We start from the raw sequence: 21,082 nt of genomic DNA, 5'->3' as shown, positions 1-21,082 counted from the left end.
GGTGGCACAGTGAATGGAGTGATGGGCCTGGAGTCGGGAATATTGGAGAAGTGACATTCTGTGAGGCAGAGATGAGGAGCCAGTGACTAGGGGGTATTATCCATATATAAAATTACCAGTTCTTTTGCTCTCCTTCAATTAATGAAATTAATTGAATGAATGAAAAAACGTTTATTAGGTGTTTTACTGTGTGCCAAGCACTGTACTGAGTGCTGGGGGTTACAAAAAAAAAAAGCAAAAGGCTATCTTTTATTTATTTTATATATTTTCTGCTTGCATTTATTCTGCATAGTTTGTGTGTGCTTAAGATGTACATATACCTTACTGCCCTAACAGGATATAAGCTCATTAAAAGCCTAAATTGTTCCTTCTTTGCCTAGTGCCTGGTAGCACAGTTCATTGCATCTAGTAGGTGCTTAATAAATTATATTGGTTGATTAAAAATACAAAAATAGTTACATTGGAATTTTAAAGACAAATCTGTAAGCATTTATTAAGGTCCTGCTCTGTGCATAATTAAATGCATAGTGAAATGTATTTTATATCAGACTTAACCTTTGCAACTGTTTTTTTTTTTGAATTGATGCTCACATTCCCTTTGCACTGATCTATTTCAATGGAAGAGGTCCCAAAGGATGACAAATAACTGAAAATATGCCTTCTCTTTAGATAAAATGGATAATACATGTATTAATAATTATGAGTTCAATCTAATTAATATTGGTGATTGGGAGTTAAATCTAATTAAATTGCTTATTCTCTCAGATAAATTTCCCAAGAAGTGCAGGATAGGATTGAGGGAGAAACTCTTCAGACAGATTTGTCTTCCTGTATTTCAGCTTTGGTACTGCAATATTAATGGGGTTTCTCTAATTATGTGATTTTATTTGTTTGTCCAAGTGATTGACTGTACCGTTCAGTTTCTCTCTGAGACTGAGTAGAGATTAAATGTTAGAGATAGGAAGTCCTGTAAGTCTTTCATTTAAGTTTCCACTATGGAGAAGGGAATGCAACAATGTGTGGATACTTTATCCTCCATGATTGTAGTAAAAATTCTATTCTTTTGGAGTTCTCAGTGATTGAAATTTTGGCTGAAGATTAAAGATTAAATTGTGAGTGGCACACTTTGTAATATATGTTGTATATGTACTCTGAATTTAGTTATTTTTCCCTTAAAATTATTCTAAAGGAACCTCACCCTCCAAGATTATCAGCAGAAGAAGTAGTACAGAGACAGACTAAAACAGACACTGCATCCTTGAACCTCTTCCAGCATCTCCCGGAACTCAACTCATTCTTTATAGAGGTAAAATTTCACTTTATAACATCACTAAGCATACCTAGTTTGAAATCATACCAACTTTTATTCAATTACATTTAATGATGGAGCGGGAATGGCTGAACACATAACAGAAAACCATAGCATAGAGAATGAAAAGAGTCCTGAACCTGGTCAGAAGACCTGAATTTGAATCCCACCTATGCTTCTTCCTACTTGTTTGACCTTGGTCTTAACCTCTCTGAGTCTCTGTTTCCCAATCTGTAAAATGGTGTTATTTACCATACCTACTTCAACAGTGTTGGGAGGATCAAATGAGTTGTGTAAAACACTTCATAAAGATAAAAAAGTATACAAATATGTTGTTTACAATAACTTGCAATTGGCTTTTGAAAACTTTTTCTTGCTTTTTACTTTGAAGTTATCTAATTCTGAGCAGAAGTCTGAACTGAGCTCTTTATTCTCCCTGAGATTACTTTATATGGGTCTGCAACCTCCAGTGGCTCCCCAGTATTTCCAGGATCAAATAGAGACTCTTTTATTTGGCATTTAATACTTTTCACAACCTATTTTCCTGTCTTTATGTCCCTTGACAACACCCTGTAACCCAACAATCTGGCCTAGGGGTAGGAAACCTATAGCCTTCCAGGTCCTTGGGTGCAGCTTTGTGACTGAGTCCAAGTTTTACAGAACAAATCCTTATTAAAGGGATTTGTTCTGTGAAGTTTGGATTCAGTCAAAGGATCGAACTTGAGGACCTTAGAGGGCCACATGTGGCCTCGAGGCCACAGGTTCCCCACCCCTGATGGCCTGTTTGCTGTTCCTCACAGACAATACTCTATCTCCCATCCCCTTCTGCTGACCTAGCTGTCTGTCTCTCAGGCCTAGTACTCTTTCTTTCCTTACCTTTACCTCTTAAAATCCTGGGCTTCTTTTAAGACTAATGCCACCTCTACAGGAAGTCCTGCCAGACTTTTTTGGCTGTTAGAGCCTTCCCCTTCAAAGCTACTTTCCACCTGTTCTCTTGGTATCTATTTATATGTAGGCTACCACATTAGAAAGTAAGTTTCTTGAGAGCAGCGACTGTTTTGCCTTTTTTTGTGTCCCCAGTGGTTGGCACAAAGTAAAGTGTTTATTAATTGATTGATTCATACCTTCTCAAAAGGGTGAGCAAATAAGTAGCCTGGTCTAAATGTGTCTGAAATAGAATTTTCCAAGAGAACTTTAGTCCCTCTCAGTGACTTACGGTTCTACATTCTTTTAAGTCATTGGTCTAGGTGAGGATGTCAGTGAATTAGCTGAGCAAATACCAGAGGTGATGTCTTTTTTTTTTTTTTGACTAGGCAATGGGGTTATGTGACTTGCTCAGGGACACACAGATAGTAAGTGTCAGGTGTCTGAGGCCTTATTTGAGCTCAGGTCTTCCTGACTCCAGGGCGCCACCTAGCTGCCCCTATTTTTTTTTTGGTGATGTCATTTTAATTTAATACTCTATACTGATCTGTGATTTCATCTGTGTGGCTATTCCTACCACTAATGCCGATTGCAACTTGTTGTACTTTTTTTTTCATTATAAGCTTAACAAGCATCTACAGACACAAATACATTTCAATTTACAAATAAAAACAGAAAAGAGGATTATATATGAAATTGTACCAAAACTGCTCTGCGTGTCTGTGTCTTGTTCCAAACTTCCTTCTTTTCTATGTATTTTTTAATGCTTCATTAGTGCTTTTTTCTTTAATTTCTTATTTTCTTGGCATCACTGCATTACTAGCTATCAATTCCTCCCCTTCAACAGAAGCCCTCTCTTATTTTTTATTTCACTTTTCTCTTACTAATCTCTCTCCCATTACCCCTACCCCCACATTGAACAAGTAAAAAAACCCTGAGAAATGAAACCTTCAGGATATACATACATAATCTAGCAAATAAAATCCCCTCACTGGCCATGTCTGAAAATATATGAATTGTATGTCTCCTTATGCCTTTCAAGTTTATCACTTCTCTAGTAGGAAGTGAGTGGCATGTTTCATCTTCATTTTTTCGTATTCATTTATTGTATTCATCATTTTGTATTCATCTTAATTTTTTGTATGCAGTTTATCATTGCACTGAACAGTGTTTTAAACTCTTTAACTCTGAAATGCTATCATTGTATGAATTGTTCTCCTAGTTCTGCTCACTTTGCTCAGAATCAGTTCATAAAGGTCTTCTTGGTTTCTTCTGAAACTGTTGTGTCACTTATTATGGCACAATACTGTCCTTACATTTATATACCACAGTTTGTTTAGCCACTGACCATTCCCTAGTAGGGAAATACCCCCTTAGTTTTCAATTTTTGATGACAATGAAAAAAATGATTAGAAATAGTTTTGTACGTAAAGATTCTTTTCCTCCTCTAAAACATTTCCTTTTGGAGTACAGCATAGGCCATTAATAATGTCAGTAGAGCTGGGTTAAAAAGTATGGACCGTTTGGTAAACTTCTGGGCATAGTGCCACATTGCTTTCTTGAATGGCCGGAACAATTCCCAGGACCACCAATAATGTATTAATATACCTGTTTTCTTGCAGCCACTCCAACTTTTGTCATTTTTCTATTTTGCCAGGGGCAACTAGGTAGCTCAATGGATAGAGCACCGGCCCTGAAGTCAGGAGGACCTGAGTTCAAATCTGGCCTCAGACCAAACACTTAACTAGCTGTGTGACCCTGTGCAAGTCACTTAATCCCAATTGCCTAAAAAAAAATGGACTTGGGCATTTTTCTATTTTACCAGTAGAATGGGTGAACCTTAAAGTACCTCAGAGTTGCTTTAATTGCATTTCTTTAATTATTAGTGATTTAAAGCATTTTTTCTTATGGTTTTTGATAGTTTGACTTTCTTCCTTTGAAAACTGCCTGCCCTGAAGAAATTACCTGTCAGATCTATGCATAGGGAGAAGAGTTCATCACCAAACAAGATAGGCGTTCATAGGAGATAAAATGGATAATTTTGATTTAAAATAAAGTTAAAGTTAAAAGTTAAAAATAAAGTTAACATTTTGGATAAAAAATAAACCAGTGCAGCTAAAATAAGAAGAAAAGCAGGAAAGTGGGGGGAAAATCTTTGTATAAAGGTCTCATTTCTAATGGTATCATTTGATAAAGGTCTCATTTCTAAAATATATAGGGAACAGAGTCAAATTTACAAGAATAAGAATGATTCCTTAGTTGATAAATGGTCAGTGCATTTGAGTAGGCAGTTTTCAAAGGAAGAAATCAAAGCTATCAATACCCATATGAAAAAAATCCTGTAAATTGCTAATAATTAGAGAAATACACATTAAGACAACTCTGAGGTACCAACTCATACCCATCAAATTGGCTAAGAAGACAAAAAAGGAAAATGCCAAATACTGAGGGAATGTAGAGAAGTAGGTACATTGTTGGTGAAGCTATGAACTAGTCTGTTTATTCTGGAAAGCAATTTGGAACTATGCCCAAAAAGCTGTTATACTTTGCTTGCCCTTTGACCCAGGAATATCACTACCTAGTCTATACCCCAGAGAGGTCAAAGAAAGAGGAAAAGCACCAATATATATAAAATTATTCTTTCTTTTTTCTTTTTTCTTTTTTTTTTTGATTAGGCAATGGGGTTAAGTGACTTTCCCAGAGTCACACAGCTAGTAAATGTTATGTGTCTGAGGCTGGATTTGAACTCAGGTCCTCCTGACTTCAGGGCTGGTGCTCTATCCACTGCACTACCTAGCTGCCCCTACAAAAGTATTCTTAACAGTTCTTTTTGTAGTGACAAATAAATTGAGCCTGGGATGGTGTCCATCAGTTGGGGAATGATTGAATAAGTTATAGTATATGAATAATGAAGGAATATTGTGGTGTAAGCAATGATGCAGAGCATGGTTTCAGAAAAATCTGGAAAGACATGTATGAACTGATACAAAATGAAGTGAGCCGAACCAGGAGAACAGTTTACATAATAACTGCAATAATGTAGAGATAATCAACTTTGAAAGACTTAGTAACTCTGATCAACGAAATGACTAGCCACAATTCCAAAGGACTTATGATGAAACATGCTCTCTACTTCCAGCTAGACAATTAATGGACTCAGATTTTAGATCGAAACTTCCTTCCCTCACTGCCTCCTTCTTTCTTTCCCTCCTTCCCTCCCTCCCTCTTGCATTTTTTTTGGGGGGGAAGGGGAGAGGTATGATGAAACATAGCTAATGTTGAAATTTAGTTTGCATAACTATTAAAAACAACCAACTGCCTGCTCACATCCTTTGACCATTTATCCCTTGAAGAATGGCTCTTAGGGGCAGTTAGGTGGCACAGTGGGTAGAGCCCTGGCCCTGGAGTCAGAAGGACCTGAGTTCAAATGTGGCCTCAGACACATAACACTCACTAGCTGTGTGACCCTGGGTAAGTCACTTAACCCCATTGCCTAGCCAAAAAAAAAAAAAAGAATGGCTCTTAGTCTTACAAATTTAAATCAGTTCTTGGATACAAAACTTTCCTAAGTTAAATTTGCTTCAGACATTTTTTTTCCTAGTTACCAGTTTCCCTTCTAATTTTTAATACATTAGATTTATTTTTGCAAAACCTTTTAATTATGCATAGTCAGAATTGTCCATTTTCTCTTGTGTGGTTCTCTCTGTTGCTGGTGAACTCTTTCTCTATCCATAGATCCGAAAGATAATTTTATTTCTTTGCCCTTCCAATTTGTTTGTGATGTTTTATGACCATTCAGTTTGGAGTAACAGTAATTCATAGTTTTCTAGAATTTTTAGTTGCATGCCTAATTTATTAATCTGTTCTTTCTTTTTTGTTGTTGTTGAATTCTGCCTTCTAATTCATCCAGCTATTTTTCTCCATGTTATGGATTACTTTATCCCATTCACATTCATAATTATCATTCTTAATTGTGAATTTTCCTTAAGGATAGCTCTAATCATTAGATGTTTTTCCTTGCATCAAGCTAGAATATAATTCTCTGCTGTTTCCACGCTGTTGGTCCTAGTTTTGCTCTGTGGTATCCAAGCAGTACAAGCCTAATCTCTCTTCCACAAGACCATACAACATTCATTTATTAAGTGCCCACTATGTGTACCAAGTATTTTGACCAGGTACCAGGGACACAAAGACAAAAGGAGAAGTTTCTGCCTGTGAGGATCTTAAATTCTTTCAGGGAAATAGCATATGTATATACAAATACATTTTTTTTAAAAAAAAAACAAAAAAAATAAAGGTAATGACAGAAGTGGAGAACATCAGCAGCTTGGGTGATCAAAACAGATATTGCATAGGAGTTACTTTCTACAGTGGGCTTTGAAGGACATTTTTGATTCTAAGAGATAGAAGTGACAGACAAATTTGCAAAGCACTTTCTTCACAATAATCTCACAAGGTAAATTGAGTAAGGAAGTCCATTGCTCTTTCTGTCTTTTAACTGGATTTGGGATTTTTCTGATTTAAATTCTAGTATTTTTCTATCTTCCTATTAGGGTATCAGTGATGGTGTTCCACTAGTAAAAGCTATTGTTCCCAGAAATCAGCCTCGTTCTTTTATGACTCAGGGTAGCCCAGAGATACTGGTGAGTTGGCTTTTATCTTTTTTCAGACCCTTTTGTACTCATGGGACTAGTGAAATGCAAAAAAATGTAATAAAGCCACTTAAACATAATAGAGAAACTCATCGCTTGCCATGTTATCAAGTTAAAAGAAAAAGTCAAGTTTGATATATGTAAAGAGAACATAAATAGATTAGTCAGAGGTATTTGTTGCTTACAAATGCTGCACTAAGTAAAAGCCATAGCAGAGTACTTTATTGTTGATTAATTTCTGGTCCTAATTTATGTAATAAATAATATGCCTAATAGCGTGAGCCCTCAGATTACCTGTTGTGAGTACAGTTATACACTAATGATTATTGAGAAGTTAATGGAAAATGACATATTTTTAAATTTAGCAACCAGTCAGTCATATTTGACAGCTAGTCTTGGGTGAAAGTAAAGGACAGAGTTCTTGTTAGACCATATGTTGAGAATTTCTTTATATTTTACACAGTTAAAAGACAGTTTCTCTATCAGTTATCTAAATGTTAAAATGTTAGATCTGGAAAGGCGAAACTAATTCATCTAATTTCATTATTTTTCTGTTGTTTGCCAGTTAACAGTAAGCATGAACTGTGTAATTGGAACCCATGGATGGCTGCCTTATGACAGAAACATTTCTAATTATTTTACATTCATCAAAGATCAAACTGTGACAAATCCTAAGTAAGTAAATGAATAGTATTGATAGCCACAGGTAGACAGTTGCATTCCATCCCTTTACCTTATTATCTGATAACCAGATTAATTTAAATTGTCTTCTTGATTACCTTTGGTAGCTGAATGTGCCTGCACTTCTGCTTGACTGCGTGGTTTGATTCTCAGCTTTGCCCTGACCTTCACTTCATATGTGCCCTTACACTCCCAACTTCTTGCCCAGTTGTTCATCCACCTTTTTCTCTGAATTAAGAATATTGTTGACTCTTTTGCTTGTCTTTTCACTTCAGTGATTCAGTTACATCCATTGTCTTAATGCTAACATTGTTGGTATTAGCAGGAAAAAATTATTGCCCACCTACCTTAGCTTCTTGATATTATCTCTTAAAAAACTATTCTTCATGAATAACATCTTATCATAAATGATATTAGTGTGGTAAAATGAGTATATTGCCTTTAAAACTTTTTTGTCCTGTAGTGACAGATGAGTTGCATTTAATTAAAGAATATAAAATAACAATGAATTTCTGAAAAAAGCTAGTAAAACCTAACTTTATGTTTCAGTTTATCCAGTTGTTTAGGAGAGTCCTTTTTTGTTAATGTGTTTGCAGAACTCAGCGTGCCATAAATGGTCCTTTTGCTCCAGGACTGGATATTACTTCTAAGCTATTTGTCATATCACATGATGCGAAGTTATTATTCAGTGCAGGACACTGGGACAATAGCATTCGAGTAACATCACTCACCAGAGGCAAAATGATTGCGCAGCACATCAGGCACATGGGTGAGTATTAACTTTAATCTCTGGAATAAAAACATCTTTTATACTTACCGTGAGCAGTCTTAGTCTAACCGAAGAAATGGTGAAACATATTTCCCTCCTCTTGGTGGACAGATGGGGAACTGCAGGTGGAGACATATAATGTCAGAAGTGTTTATTCTTTCAATTGGTTTTACTTATTTTCTTTGTTATGAGAAAAGGCATGGTCCTGAGCATTTTACAGACATTAGTTCATTTGATCCTCACATCAACCCTGGGAGGTAGGTGCTGTCATACCCATTTCACAGTTGAGGAAATGGAGGCAGACAGAAGTTAAGTGACTATCCTGAGGTCCCATAGCTAGGAAGTATATGAAGCAGGATTTGAACTCAGGTCTTCCTGACTCCAAGCTCAGCACTCTGTGCTCTATGGCCCACTAGCTTCCTCTCTTTTGAGACTAGAGTTATAAATGAGACCAGTACCAAATTTAAGTATTTGGTCACTTTACCTTAACTTAGTCCCTTTTATAGTTTTCTTTTCTTCCAGATATTGTGACCTGCTTATCTACAGATTATTGTGGAATACATTTGATTTCTGGTTCGAGAGATACTACATGTATGATATGGCAAGTAGTACAGCAGGTAAGTACACTTGCCTAAGGCAATATCAGTATTAAGGAGCAGAATCAAGGTTTGCTCTCCTAGGACACCCAATCCAGTGACTTTTCCAGTGTACCACGAAATACCGAATTCCTTATGTGCAATTGAATGAGCGTGGGCAGCTTTTAGACAGTAGTGAGTAACCTCAGTTTTAACAGCTCTGTCATATTTGTTCATGATTTGAAGGTTAATATCAATATGAACTACATTATTACAAATATAGCCCTTAGGAAGATGACCTTACCCTCAATCTGTTGTTTTGTTAATAGGGAGGTATTCCTGTGGGCTTAGTGCCCAAACCCCTTCAGATTCTTTATGGACACACTGATGAAGTATCTAGTGTTGGCATCAGCACTGAACTAGACCTGGCAGTGTCAGGCGCAAGGGTAAGATTTTTGCCTTTAAAAAAAAAATCCATTATCTTTATTCGAAGTGACAGGAAAAAAAGTCTAAAATTCATTTTTTATTTTTAGGGCTCTTAGCCAGTGGGTAGGTAGAACTGTATTTATATGTCAACCTTCAAAGAAAGATGCATACAGAAAAAATTAAAAGCCATTGTGATTTGCTGCTACTTGAAAAAATTGAATTCCTACAGTTACAGATCTGCTGGACAGTGGTTTGGAGGGGTTGTAAAATCTAAGCTCTTTGAGGGCAGGGACTGTTTCCTTTTAGGCTTTTCATATCCCCAGTGGCTGTCATCATGCCTGGAAAATAGTAAGCACCCAAAAAAAATGTTCATGGAATTGAAAGAAATGAGAGAAAGATCAGGATAGAATCTCAGGACAGGGAAAGTACCAGAAGGTATGTGATTTTGTTGGAGTAGTCTTCTTTCTATTTTTATTTATGTCTACCCTCCCCAGATTACTTCTCCTTCCCCTTCATACAATAACCCTTCCCTTTTCCTTTTTTTATCTTTTCTTAGCGTCTATTATCTCCTCTTTGCAGGATGGCACTGTGATTATTCATACAATTCAGAAAGGCCAATACATGAGGACTTTACGACCACCATGTGAGAGTTCTCTGCTATTAACAATTCCCCACTTGGCCCTATCATGGGAAGGACATATCATTGTCCATTCCAGCATTGAAGAAAACACCAGCCTCAAGGTATTTATATACACTTACTATGTTCATGTAATCATCCTGGACTATCTATAGTGGCAGCTGTTCATTTAGTCTCACATTGTATTGGTGTTGTGTGGGTATTTTGAGGAGAGCAGGGAAGTCCTTATTTCAGGAGGATAGATTTCTTCCACTGTTTATGTCCACACCAGGCGAACTTCATGTTAGAGCTGCATATTAATGATCTGTGTTATACTTTATTAAAATACACATGAAAAAGGATGGTTTTTATTATACTGGAATAATTAAGCCTAAAGTGGAAGTTGTATGCAGTGTTTCTTTTCTATCTTCTATATAGTAATTTTAAAAATTAGATTCTTGTTTTATGAAGAAAATTGCAAATGACATTTTTGGTAATATGAGTCCTTGTCAAAAGTGCCTTTTTGTTTCTCAAAATTACCTGGAGGTATTATTTTAATGTCTATTAATACATTCTCTGTCAAGTAATTCTTATTGAATCTTTTTTTGTAAAAAGGAGAAGATGTTAGTTCCTACTTCCTTGAGCTATTGCGAGGATGAAAGGAGATAATGTGTATATAAATGCTTGGCAAACTGTAAAACTCTATGTTAGTATGCTACTAGTATTATTCTCCTTAAACTCCTGAATTATTTCTCTCACTATATTTTTTATTTAAAATTTTCTGAGCCTCAGAAATTATCCTCTAATATATATTCCAAAATCTTCCATATTTTAATTTCCACAGGATAAAAATGTATTGCATCTCTTTTCTGTAAATGGAAAGTATTTAGGGTCTGAGACCCTTACAGAACAAATATCAGATATGTGTGTAGCTGGAGAGCACATCATAGTGGGCAGCTTGCAAGGATTCCTGTCCATACGAGATCTCCACAGGTAAAAAACTAGAATTATCAGCCAATCACTTAAGAAAAATGTGGTGTGATTAAAATAATCAACTATATATGTCAAATGCAGTTTGATCATCTTTCAGTAATTATCACAGAAGCCTCCTTTGGCATGTGTGACAGGAATGTTGAAAGCTAATGTCATGTTCCATGTTTAGAATTTGAAAAGCTCTGTCAAAGTGACACTTAGAATAGACCAGGCAGTTTGTATAGTGCTGTGACAGAGTGTAAGGACTAGGTAAGGAGAAATTTCTAGCACATTAAAATATTTTTTCCCAGTGTACATAATTATCAGGAAAAGTGGCACCTTTGCAATAAAGAAGCAATAAATTTAACTAGAACACTTTATCTTTAACATGTGACACCTTGGGACTCTCAGGATGTTAATTTTCTTATTGTAGAATTTTTAGGGTTAGATGACTTGATTTCTTTTTTTTTTAATTATAAATTTATTTATTTTTAGTTTTCAACATTCCCTTCCACAAGTTTTTGAGTTCCAAATTTTCACCCCATCTCCCCACTCCCCCCACCCCAAGATGTCATGCATTCTGAATATCCCTTCCCCTAGTCTGTCCTCTCTTCTATCTCTCTCCCCTTCTCTTATCCCCTTCCCCTTCTATTTTCCTGTAGGGCAGGATAGACTTCTGTACCCCATTTCCTGTATTTATTTCCCAGTAGCATGTGAAAACATTTTTTTAAAAATATGTGTTTAAAACTTTAGGTTTCAAATTTTCTCTCTTCCTCCCTCCCCACCCACCCTCATTGAAAAGGCAAGCAACTCAATATAAGTTGTACATGTGCAGTTTTGCAAAACACGTCCATAGTAGACATGTTGTGAAAAACTAACTCTATTTCCCTTAATCCTATCCTGCCCTCCCATTTATTCTATTCTTTCTTTTGACCCTGTCTCTCCTCAGAAGTATTTACTTCTGATTAACCCCTTTCCCAATCTGCCCTCCTCTCTATCATCCCCCTGCTCTCTTGTCCCCTTTCCCCCCTATTTTCCTGTAGGGTAAGACAGATTTCCATACCCAATTGAATGTGTATGTTATTCCCTCCTTAAGCCAAATCCTGTGAGAATAAGATTCCCTCATTCCCTCTCACCTTCCCCTGTTTCCCCATCCACTGTAAGAGACTTTTCTGTTTTTTTTTTTGTGAGATAATTTACCCCATTCTACTTCTCCCTTTCTTCTTCTCCGAGTATAATCCTCTCTCATCCCTTAATTTCATTCTCCAGATACGACCCCTTAATCTTCAGCACACCCTGTGCCCTCTATCTATCTACATATACATATATATAATTTTTTTCCTCCAACTACCCTGATACTGACCAAGGTCTCATGAGTTATAAATATCATCTTTCCATGCAGGAATGTAAACAGTTCAATCTTAATAAGTCTCTTATGATTTCTCTTTCCTGTTTACCTCTTCATGTTCCACTTGAGTCCTGTATTTGAAAGTCAGATTTTCTATTCAGCTCTGGTCTTTTCATCAAGAATGCTTGAAACTCCTCTATTTCACTGAATGACTGTTTTTTTCCCCTGAAGGATTATACTGAGTTTTGCTGGGTAGGTGATTCTTGGTTGTAATCCTATCTCCTTTGCCCTCTGGAATATTATATTCCATGCCCTGCGGTCCTTTAATGTAGAAGCTGCTAAATCTTGTGTTATCCTGATTGTGTTCCCACAGTACTTGAACTGTTTCTTTCTGGCAGCTTGTAATATTTTCTCCTTGACCTGGGAATTCTGGAATTTGGCTATAATATTCCTAGGAGTTTTCCTTTGGGGATCTCTTTCAGGAGGAGATCTGTGGATTCTTTCAATTTCTGTTTTGCCCTCTGGTTCTAATATTAGATGACTTGATTTCTAAGAAATTCCTTCCACCTCTATCATTATATGCAAAAGTCTTAGTGCAGTTTGAAACTATTATTTTATGATTTTTTCTTAATTCATTTTTCTTCTAGCTTAAGTTTGAGTATCTCCCCATTAGCCATGAGGCTGCCCATCTACTGTGTTTCTGTTACCAAAGAACATAGCCACATCCTCGTGGGACTGGAAGATGGCAAATTGATTATCGTTGGTGTCGGCAAGCCAGCTGAGGTAATGTTTACCATCAGAATTTTCTGTCTTGAGCCATTGAAGATCCTCTTGTTTTTCCTTAATTCCACCTGAATTAGAAGCTAATGCTATCCTGTCTCTTTCCAAAACTAGAGTTAGGTCTGTTAAGTAATTTCTAAATACAAAGTGGGAATTGTCTTGATTTCATTTTTAGAAATACCCAATATGTCAGTTGCCTTTCCTTAAAAGCATCATTTCTCACTTAATTTCACAAAGAACAACCCTATGTAACCCTGCTGACAATTTAGCTCCCTGTGGCTAATGTAAATTTGCAGGCATAGGCTTCACCAGTTCCTGAATATTTAGATATCAAATAACCACCTGCTTCTGGGACAAAGAGAGATTGTACTTTGTGGGTTATAGCAATTATACTCAAGAATTTGAGTTTCAATACAAATAGAAAGAAATAAGATATTTTTAACCTCCAGTGCTAGAGACCTTACAGTATGACACCCTCTCATAATTATTTCACAACAAAAAACCTTTGTAGAGACTCCAGTTGCTAGGATTTGTCTATTATAGCTATTAACTTTTTTGTGTGTGAAGATTCTTTTAGTCAACAGGTTGATTTTATTTCTTTTAATATATGTTAATAGAAGTATTAGATTTATGAAATGCAAGTGGTGGTAGCATTTCTGAGCCTTAATGTGTCTCCAAACATTTAGATCATGTTTCCAGTGTAGAAGCTTTTCTTGAATGCTTAATCTCTAGCTTAATACATAGCCTTCTTGCCTTTTCTTGTGACAGAATTCTGTGAAACCTTAAATTTTTCTCAAAAATATCTGTCTCTTACAAGTCTCCTTTTTAGTTGTTTCAAGTAGCCTGCTCAGATTTTCTTTTAAAGTTTGCTTTCCTCTCTCTATATCTCAGCATTTCATTCTCAAAATACAGAGATATACATATAAGATGTATAAATTATTTATGGTAATTGTTGTTATTGGTATAAACCAACACAAAGAAAATAAGATTAACTTTGTTTTGCATTTATTTTCTTAATTTAGTAATGCTTGACCATATGATTTATGTGTATGTGTTTCAAACTGTCAACAAGGTATGTGCCACTGGTATCCATCTTTAAGTAATTCTGCACATCCATTTAAGAAACCATTTTTTTATGCTGCCATCTTCACAAAATGTACTATACTTATACTCATGCAGTATTAGCAAGGGTCTAGAGATTCCAGAGTTATTTGGGAAGGTAGAACTTCATTTGGACACTGTGCTGCTGACTTAAAATATGCCCATTTATTCAAGATCTAAGCACAATATAGATTTTGTTATATATTGAGTAAAAGTCTCAAGATAAAGAAGAGTTTATTAATTTGTTAACACCTAGAAATTTCACTCAGTAATTTAAAATGTAATATAGGAGGCCCACAAATATGATTCAGGGCATCTAATATAAGAGACATAAGAAATTAAAGTTACATATTTCTATAGATCTCCTACTATTAAGAAAGCAAGCTGTTTTGTAACTTAAAATATTCTAGATGAATTCTAAATAAATTTAATATCTAGATATAAGTATGATCTCATTTTATAAAAATAAGATTTATCTCTGCTTTACATAATATAATAGATCAGTGCTACTCTGTATTTTGGGGCACAGTATTACAGGACATATACTTGACTCTTTTAAAAAAAAGTTCAGGTTTTGATGTTCATTGACGCCTCCTTCCCTAGCCCTAGCTTTTTTCCTCTGCTGATGGTCAGCAGCAGAACTCCCCGTCTCCGTTTGGCGAGTACAAGTATAGGTGCATTTGCAGTCACATTGGTTAGTACAATAGGCAAGGAAATAAACATTTATATAGTTACTTAGGTTCCAGGCACTGGGCCGAGCCCTTTAGAGATATTATCTCATTTGATCCTCACAACAACTCTGTGAAGTAGGTGCTATTATTATCCCCATTTTCCAGTTAAGGAAACTGATGCAGAAAGAGGTTACATGACTTGCACAGGGTCACACAGGTAGTAAGTATCTGAGACTGGATTTGAACTCAAGATTTCCAGACTCCAAGTCCAGCACTCTATCTGCTATGCCACCTAGCTGCTTTAAATGGAGTAGGGATGATTCAGGTGCCATAATATTTGTGGTAATATTTCACATTTTAAATAGTGCTTTAAATTTTGCAAAGTGCGTTTATTACTATGTAATTTGAATATTTATTGCATAATTTGGCCTCAGTTTTCAGGGGTAGAGGACTGGAAATAAGTTTTTAGTTTTATTAGGTCAATTTATTCACTTCTGTATACTGTATTTAGAATATTTCATCTTTGTAATTGGTTTGATAACAGGAATCCTTATAAGTAAGTAACTTCTAATTTCTGATGATTGGGCATCTGGAATCCTGTATTTTTCATTTTATTTTAAAATTTCCTTTTAATTATAAACTTAAACACAAACATTTCCATATGTAAAGAAGAAAAAAGAAGGTTATATTTGAAAACATGAATCTCTATTATATACAGCTTGGTTTTATTTGAGCATATAATAAATTTAACTTGGTAGCACCAGCACTGTACCACTTGTTTTGTTTCCCTTTCTGAACTTTTTTCTTCTGTGTATTTTAAATAATGTTTCATTGACACTTTTTCTTTTGGCATCGCTATCACTGTTTCCCTAACTCTATTCCATAAATCCACCCCCCTCATTCCTCAGAAGCCACCTCCTATAACAAATAGACATAGTAAAGCAAACAGATAAACACGTTTGCCATGACTGAAAATATCTATCTCATTCTATATCTCTGGTTTATCTCTCTGCCAACAGAGTGGGAATTATGATTCATTATCAGTATTTTAGAAATGTGATTAGTCATTGTGTTGCTCAGAGTTCTTAAGTCTTTCAAAGTTGCATTTCCTTACAATGTTGTGGATAGTCTCTAAAACAGGGTCATAGTTATTACGTAAAACAATGTTGTAGTTATTATATAAATTGTTCTCCTGCTTCTGCTCACTTCATTCTGCATTAGTTCATATTAGTCTTCCCAAAATTCTCTAAATCCTTTCCTTTAGTAATTTCTTAGAGTAAAATGATATTTCATTATATTCATATATCATAATTCTTTAGCCATTATTCAGGTGATGGCCACCCAATTTGTTTCCAGTTCTTTGCTACAGCAAAATGTCTTGCTATGAATATTCCCTACATATGCATCCTTTCTCTCTTTCTTTAAGGTTGCTGGGTCCAAGATTGGCCTATTCAGTGATTTTTGGAAGTAGAGTTCTAAATTGTTTTTTTTTAATGATTGGTTCTTCACTTGCCCTTTATTAATTAAAATTTTATTGTGATTTAGCCAGATGTGTTTAATATGTTTCTGCTTTTCTGGTTTTGTTTATGGCATTTTTATGCCTTTGCACATGAAGGTGCTCTTTTATGAAGGTGCCATGCATAATTGAATATGCACACACATGCCTGAGTATGCATGCATATACACACACACACACACACACACATTTGTACATATATGTGTGTGTATATGTATAACTTTTGGTTCTCATTTAGTATTTCCAGAGATCTATCATATCTAGCTTTTCTAAAATTATACTCGGGTCTCTTTTTCATTTGTCTTTTGGCCAGATTTGTCCAGGCGAAGTCTGAAGGGGACACATCAAAATCCCCAGCAATTATAGTTTTCTATTTCTCCCTGTAATTCAAATAACTTTTTCTTTAATTTACTTCGATGCTCTGCCATTTGGTGCCTTTAAGCACAAGTAGTTTCACTGCTTTTCTCTTTTAATCTTGTCTATTTTTACTGTTGTCTTGCCTGAGATCATGATTGTCATCTTTGTTTTGAATTTGCCTGAAGCATAATAAACTTTGCTCTAATGTCTCATTTTAACTCTTTGTAACTCTTTATGTTTCAACCCGCTACAATATATTGTTCAATTCTTTTTTTTTTAATCCATTGTAGCCTGACAATTTATTAATTGCTTATTCTGGGCAAAAAAAAAATACAGTCTTCAAGGGGCTTCTTTTTTTCAATGAGTAAAAGGGTACTGGAAAGTGAGGGGTGGGTTACCCACCAAGGTCTTGAGTGACTTCAGAAGAGAAAAGCAATATAGAAAAATTTGGAGAGTCAGGAGTAGAGAAATGATGGCCCATAGATGGCCTGGGCTCTTTATGAAGTAGGGTTACAAGTAAGAACTCACCAGTCAGAAATGCCAGTAGGGCAGAGGTGAAAAAGACCAGAGAGAGAGGCAGGCACAGAGCTGGGAATGAGGTTGTCCCATTCATATTCATGGTTATAGCTGAAAAAACTATTTCTCTCTTTATATCCTTTTCTTTTTTCCCCAGCCCTTCTTTACAAAGAAGAAGGTTGTGAAGGAGAAAGGATGTGACCAGTACTAGTAATTTGTAATTGAAATCATCTGCTCCCACTTCTCTGCCCTTCTTTTCTTTACCTAGCTCACCTATTCTTACATTTCTTTCTCTCCTTTTAATTCCCCTGCAATCTACCCTTCAAAGTTTAAATTTGTTTTGCATATATTCCCTGTTTCTCCTATACCTGGCCTTGCTTCTTTCCCCATTGAGTATAATGTTTTTCTACACTAAACTCTGTGTAAGTTCCTCTTCCTTCTCCACATCTTTTCTACTTACTTGTCTGTCCTCCTTAGCTCCCTCTGGGACTGTTAAGCAGTGTTTTGTAGATGCTTCCTTCTTCTGGGTTAATCTTCTGGGGTTCTCTTAAACCAGAGTATTCTTCACTATGTTCAATAGTTTCTTCTTTTTACTCATTTCTTTAATCTCAGTTTCTGCATTGGGACTTGGTGCTAGGGCCAGTTTGAAATTCCTACCACAGTCTTAGATGAGGTGGGAAAGCTCTGTTTGGTCCTCTCCTCTGTAGTCTAGATGTTGATGAAGTTCTGGGAGATATGTGGGACCAGGCCTCACTCTCTGCCATAATCCCAGCCCTCTGGTAGCATGACGCAGGCCTCAGCTTATTCCTGACTCCTCTGTCTGCACAATCCCTAACCAGGAGTTGGTTCTGTCCCTTGATATTACCCTAATAAGCCCCAGTTGGGTATTGAAGGTTGTGCTCAGTCACAGAGCTGCCTTCTTCTCTTGCTATAATACCAAGTGTGCGTCACCTTGTCTCGTCTTTCTGCACAGTGACCTGTGGAGGCTGGCTGGGACTCTGACAGGCCAGGGTCAACATCCCTCTGGCTTCATTCTCTGATTACTGGAGTTCACACTGGCATCCTCTGAGACCATGCTAGATACATTTCGCCCTGGCATGGACACTGCTCAGAACTTCCAACAGGGTTTGGAGCCAGCCCCTACCCCGGGCATCCTTTGGCCTGAGAACATTGGCAGACTTTGGAGCCATTCCCCTTCCTGTCCCAGCTCTTTTCTCCCACAGGTTTTCTGGCTATCTTCTTGTACAGTCCTGGTCCGAACGGAAGAGTTTACTACATTTTCTCTTTGATGTTATTGATCTTTGCTCTTTCTGGTACCCATATCAGTGTGTTTGGAGTGTGGGTTGGGAGCTGTGACCTTTTCATCACCATCTTAACTATAAATCCTCCTAAATCGCTTTTAAAGCCTTCCTTTATTACATTTTTAATTTAGGTCTGTGAAAACGATGTTTGAGGGTTAAGTGTTCTTTCTCACTCTGAGGGTTTACTCAATTTACAACATAATCTGTGTTGATTAATAGTGTTTCTTTTTACTTGAGAACATTATTGTTAGAACAAAGTCACTGTGTAGTGTTTAACTCTCTCTTTCCAAACATTCTAACTGAAACTTGAAATATTATTGTATCTTTCTAAATGTAGTACATTCTGTGGTGACAGTCGTATAATTTTTTTTCTTAAATGGATGAGTATTTATATTAAAAGACAGATTTATATTTACCTAAGTCTAACCACATACTAGTGGCATAGAACTTCATATGAGTATTGTTAATCAAAAAAAAAATTTGCAAGTCCATGAGATTTGTGTTGCAACTGGATTTATTACAAAAGAAATAAACATGCATGTGGAACTCCTATACCAAGTACCAAGGCATTCTCATTGCAGATAGAAGCTTGCATATCTGTGCCCTCCCATCTAGAATAGGGAGCAGTAGAGATGGGGAAGAATTAATCTTCTCCAAAAGGGTGGAGAAAGGTAACAGAAAGGGAGGGGGAACACAAGTAAATAGGATAGCAAAAGGAGCATTCTTTTCCCTTGGGAACTGCTAGACCATGAAGATATGATGGTCTGCTTATCTACAAGGGTCCCAGCAGCACTTTCTCAGTCTGGTGCAGACTGACTGGTGCCTGTCTTGTAGCTAGTTGGACCCTCAAGGACACACAGGGAGTCCAGCTCTGGGTAGAAATAACAAACTGTCAGCTGGTGGGGGGTGGGGGAAGAGGAGAATGTCATCCTTGACTTGTGCAGGATCTCCTGTGTGTCCTGGATGTACTATGGCAATTCAAGAAGACAGGTTAAGTTGGTTTCAGGGCAACAATATGAATACACTCAAAAATCATACTTTCAGACACTAAAAGTGTTATGAAAATAATTTAAAGAAGAAAAATATCTCATTCCATAAACACAAAACAAATTAATAACTTACCTATAGAATAATTATTTTAGGTTATATAAGTATTATATTTAGAAAATAATTCCTGCTGGCTGTTGGAAATAGATATAATTTTAAATTTTCTATCTTATTCTCCTTCCTTTGTTCAGTCTAAACACTCTGAAAGGGTAATCACAACTTTTTTATTTCTATTTTTTTCCTATTGTTAAATTGTATTTTCCTAGAAATTTTATTTAGGAAAAATGCTCATATGTGAATGCTATTGATTTTTTTTTGAGACAAAAATAGAATTTTATCATCTTCTTTCTACTTCTGTGAATGATTTTAAATGCTATTCCAGATAAAATATAAGCAAAAGGAAAAAAATAATCACAAAATGTGGAAAATTTAGACGTGGGGGCAGAGAGGAGTGGGCACCAAAGTAAGTGCGACAGGAGGAAATTCTTTACTGATTCATGTATGATTTTTTGACAGTTGTCAAGAAAGTGTCAAATTTAATAATTTTTGCATAGCAAGACTATTCAATTTATTTTCTTAATGTGGTACCTTTTAAGTTTGTGAAAAAGAGACAGTGAATATAGTCATTCATACCTTTATTGATGTGTCAACCAAAAGTTATGAGAGTTAACTACATGAAAAACAGAAGTATTTGTTGTTTCCAAATTTCCCACAATCATCACCTGACATATCAATTTAATTTATACCTTTTAAAATAGCTTTTCACACTTTCTCTGAATTATTTTTAACAGATGCGTGCAGGTCAGCTGTCCCGAAAGTTGTGGGGAGCCAGCAAACGGCTCAGTCAGATTTCAGCTGGAGAGACAGAATATAACACGCAACATTCCAAATGAGTACTGCTTACCGCTGCTACCACTGATCACCAAAACTTGATTCATTTTTTGTCACTTTAACCAAATCTCTCAATTTTATAATGACTCATTTTTAATTATGAAAATTATTGGTAAATTATAAAATGTATTGTATGTGTGCTGTATTTACAAAGGTACGGAGTCTTGTCTTCATCATTTAAAAAATTCTTTTCCTAGTCCCAATGAATTAAATGGTATTACTTCTCTTTCTTATTCTGCACCCAAGTTGAGAAAAATACAAGGGATTAGATTTAATGCTCATTCTGTAATCTGTTGTTTATAGTCTGTAAACCATTGTATAGTCCAGATTTTACTTCTGAGAAAACTAAGATAAAAATCAAAGAAGATGAGACTTATTTATTTTGGTTATATTTATCATTCTAAACAGCATAAGATAAGGTACTTAACTATAAAAAGCTTATTTTAGAATATTGGAGAAAGGTGGCCTTTTACATGAACTTTTTAGGCCCTTCTTCTATTTAAGCACCTGAATTAATTTCTTTTCTGGAGCTCCTACTGAATTTAAGAATTCTTCAAGTCGGTTTGTTGCACTGCTGCTGGATGTTCCAAAGTCATTTGTAATTAAAGTACAAACCAAAAAAACCCCAAA

The 21,082-nt window shown here is 35.9% G+C and overlaps 1 protein-coding gene across 1 annotated transcript in view; it reads left to right on the top strand.

The window, feature by feature from the left end:
- NBEAL1 (neurobeachin like 1) overlaps positions 1-21,082 on the top strand; it is a 194,099-nt gene extending 173,017 nt beyond the window's left edge. Inside the window, 10 exon segments of the mRNA XM_078147544.1 lie at positions 1,190-1,306; positions 6,787-6,876; positions 7,451-7,560; positions 8,163-8,335; positions 8,858-8,952; positions 9,240-9,356; positions 9,916-10,077; positions 10,797-10,945; positions 12,920-13,055; positions 20,353-21,082. Coding sequence (XP_078003670.1) covers positions 1,190-1,306; positions 6,787-6,876; positions 7,451-7,560; positions 8,163-8,335; positions 8,858-8,952; positions 9,240-9,356; positions 9,916-10,077; positions 10,797-10,945; positions 12,920-13,055; positions 20,353-20,454 — 1,251 coding nt within the window. The 3' untranslated portion in view covers positions 20,455-21,082.

This window comes from Phascolarctos cinereus, unplaced genomic scaffold (genome assembly GCF_003287225.1).
Source record: "Phascolarctos cinereus isolate Bilbo 61053 unplaced genomic scaffold, phaCin_HiC Scaffold_7;HRSCAF=346, whole genome shotgun sequence".
NCBI classification, from domain to species: domain Eukaryota; kingdom Metazoa; phylum Chordata; class Mammalia; order Diprotodontia; family Phascolarctidae; genus Phascolarctos; species Phascolarctos cinereus.
The sequence above is the reverse complement of the archived record's forward strand: the minus strand, read 5'-3'. Positions and strand labels throughout refer to the sequence as shown.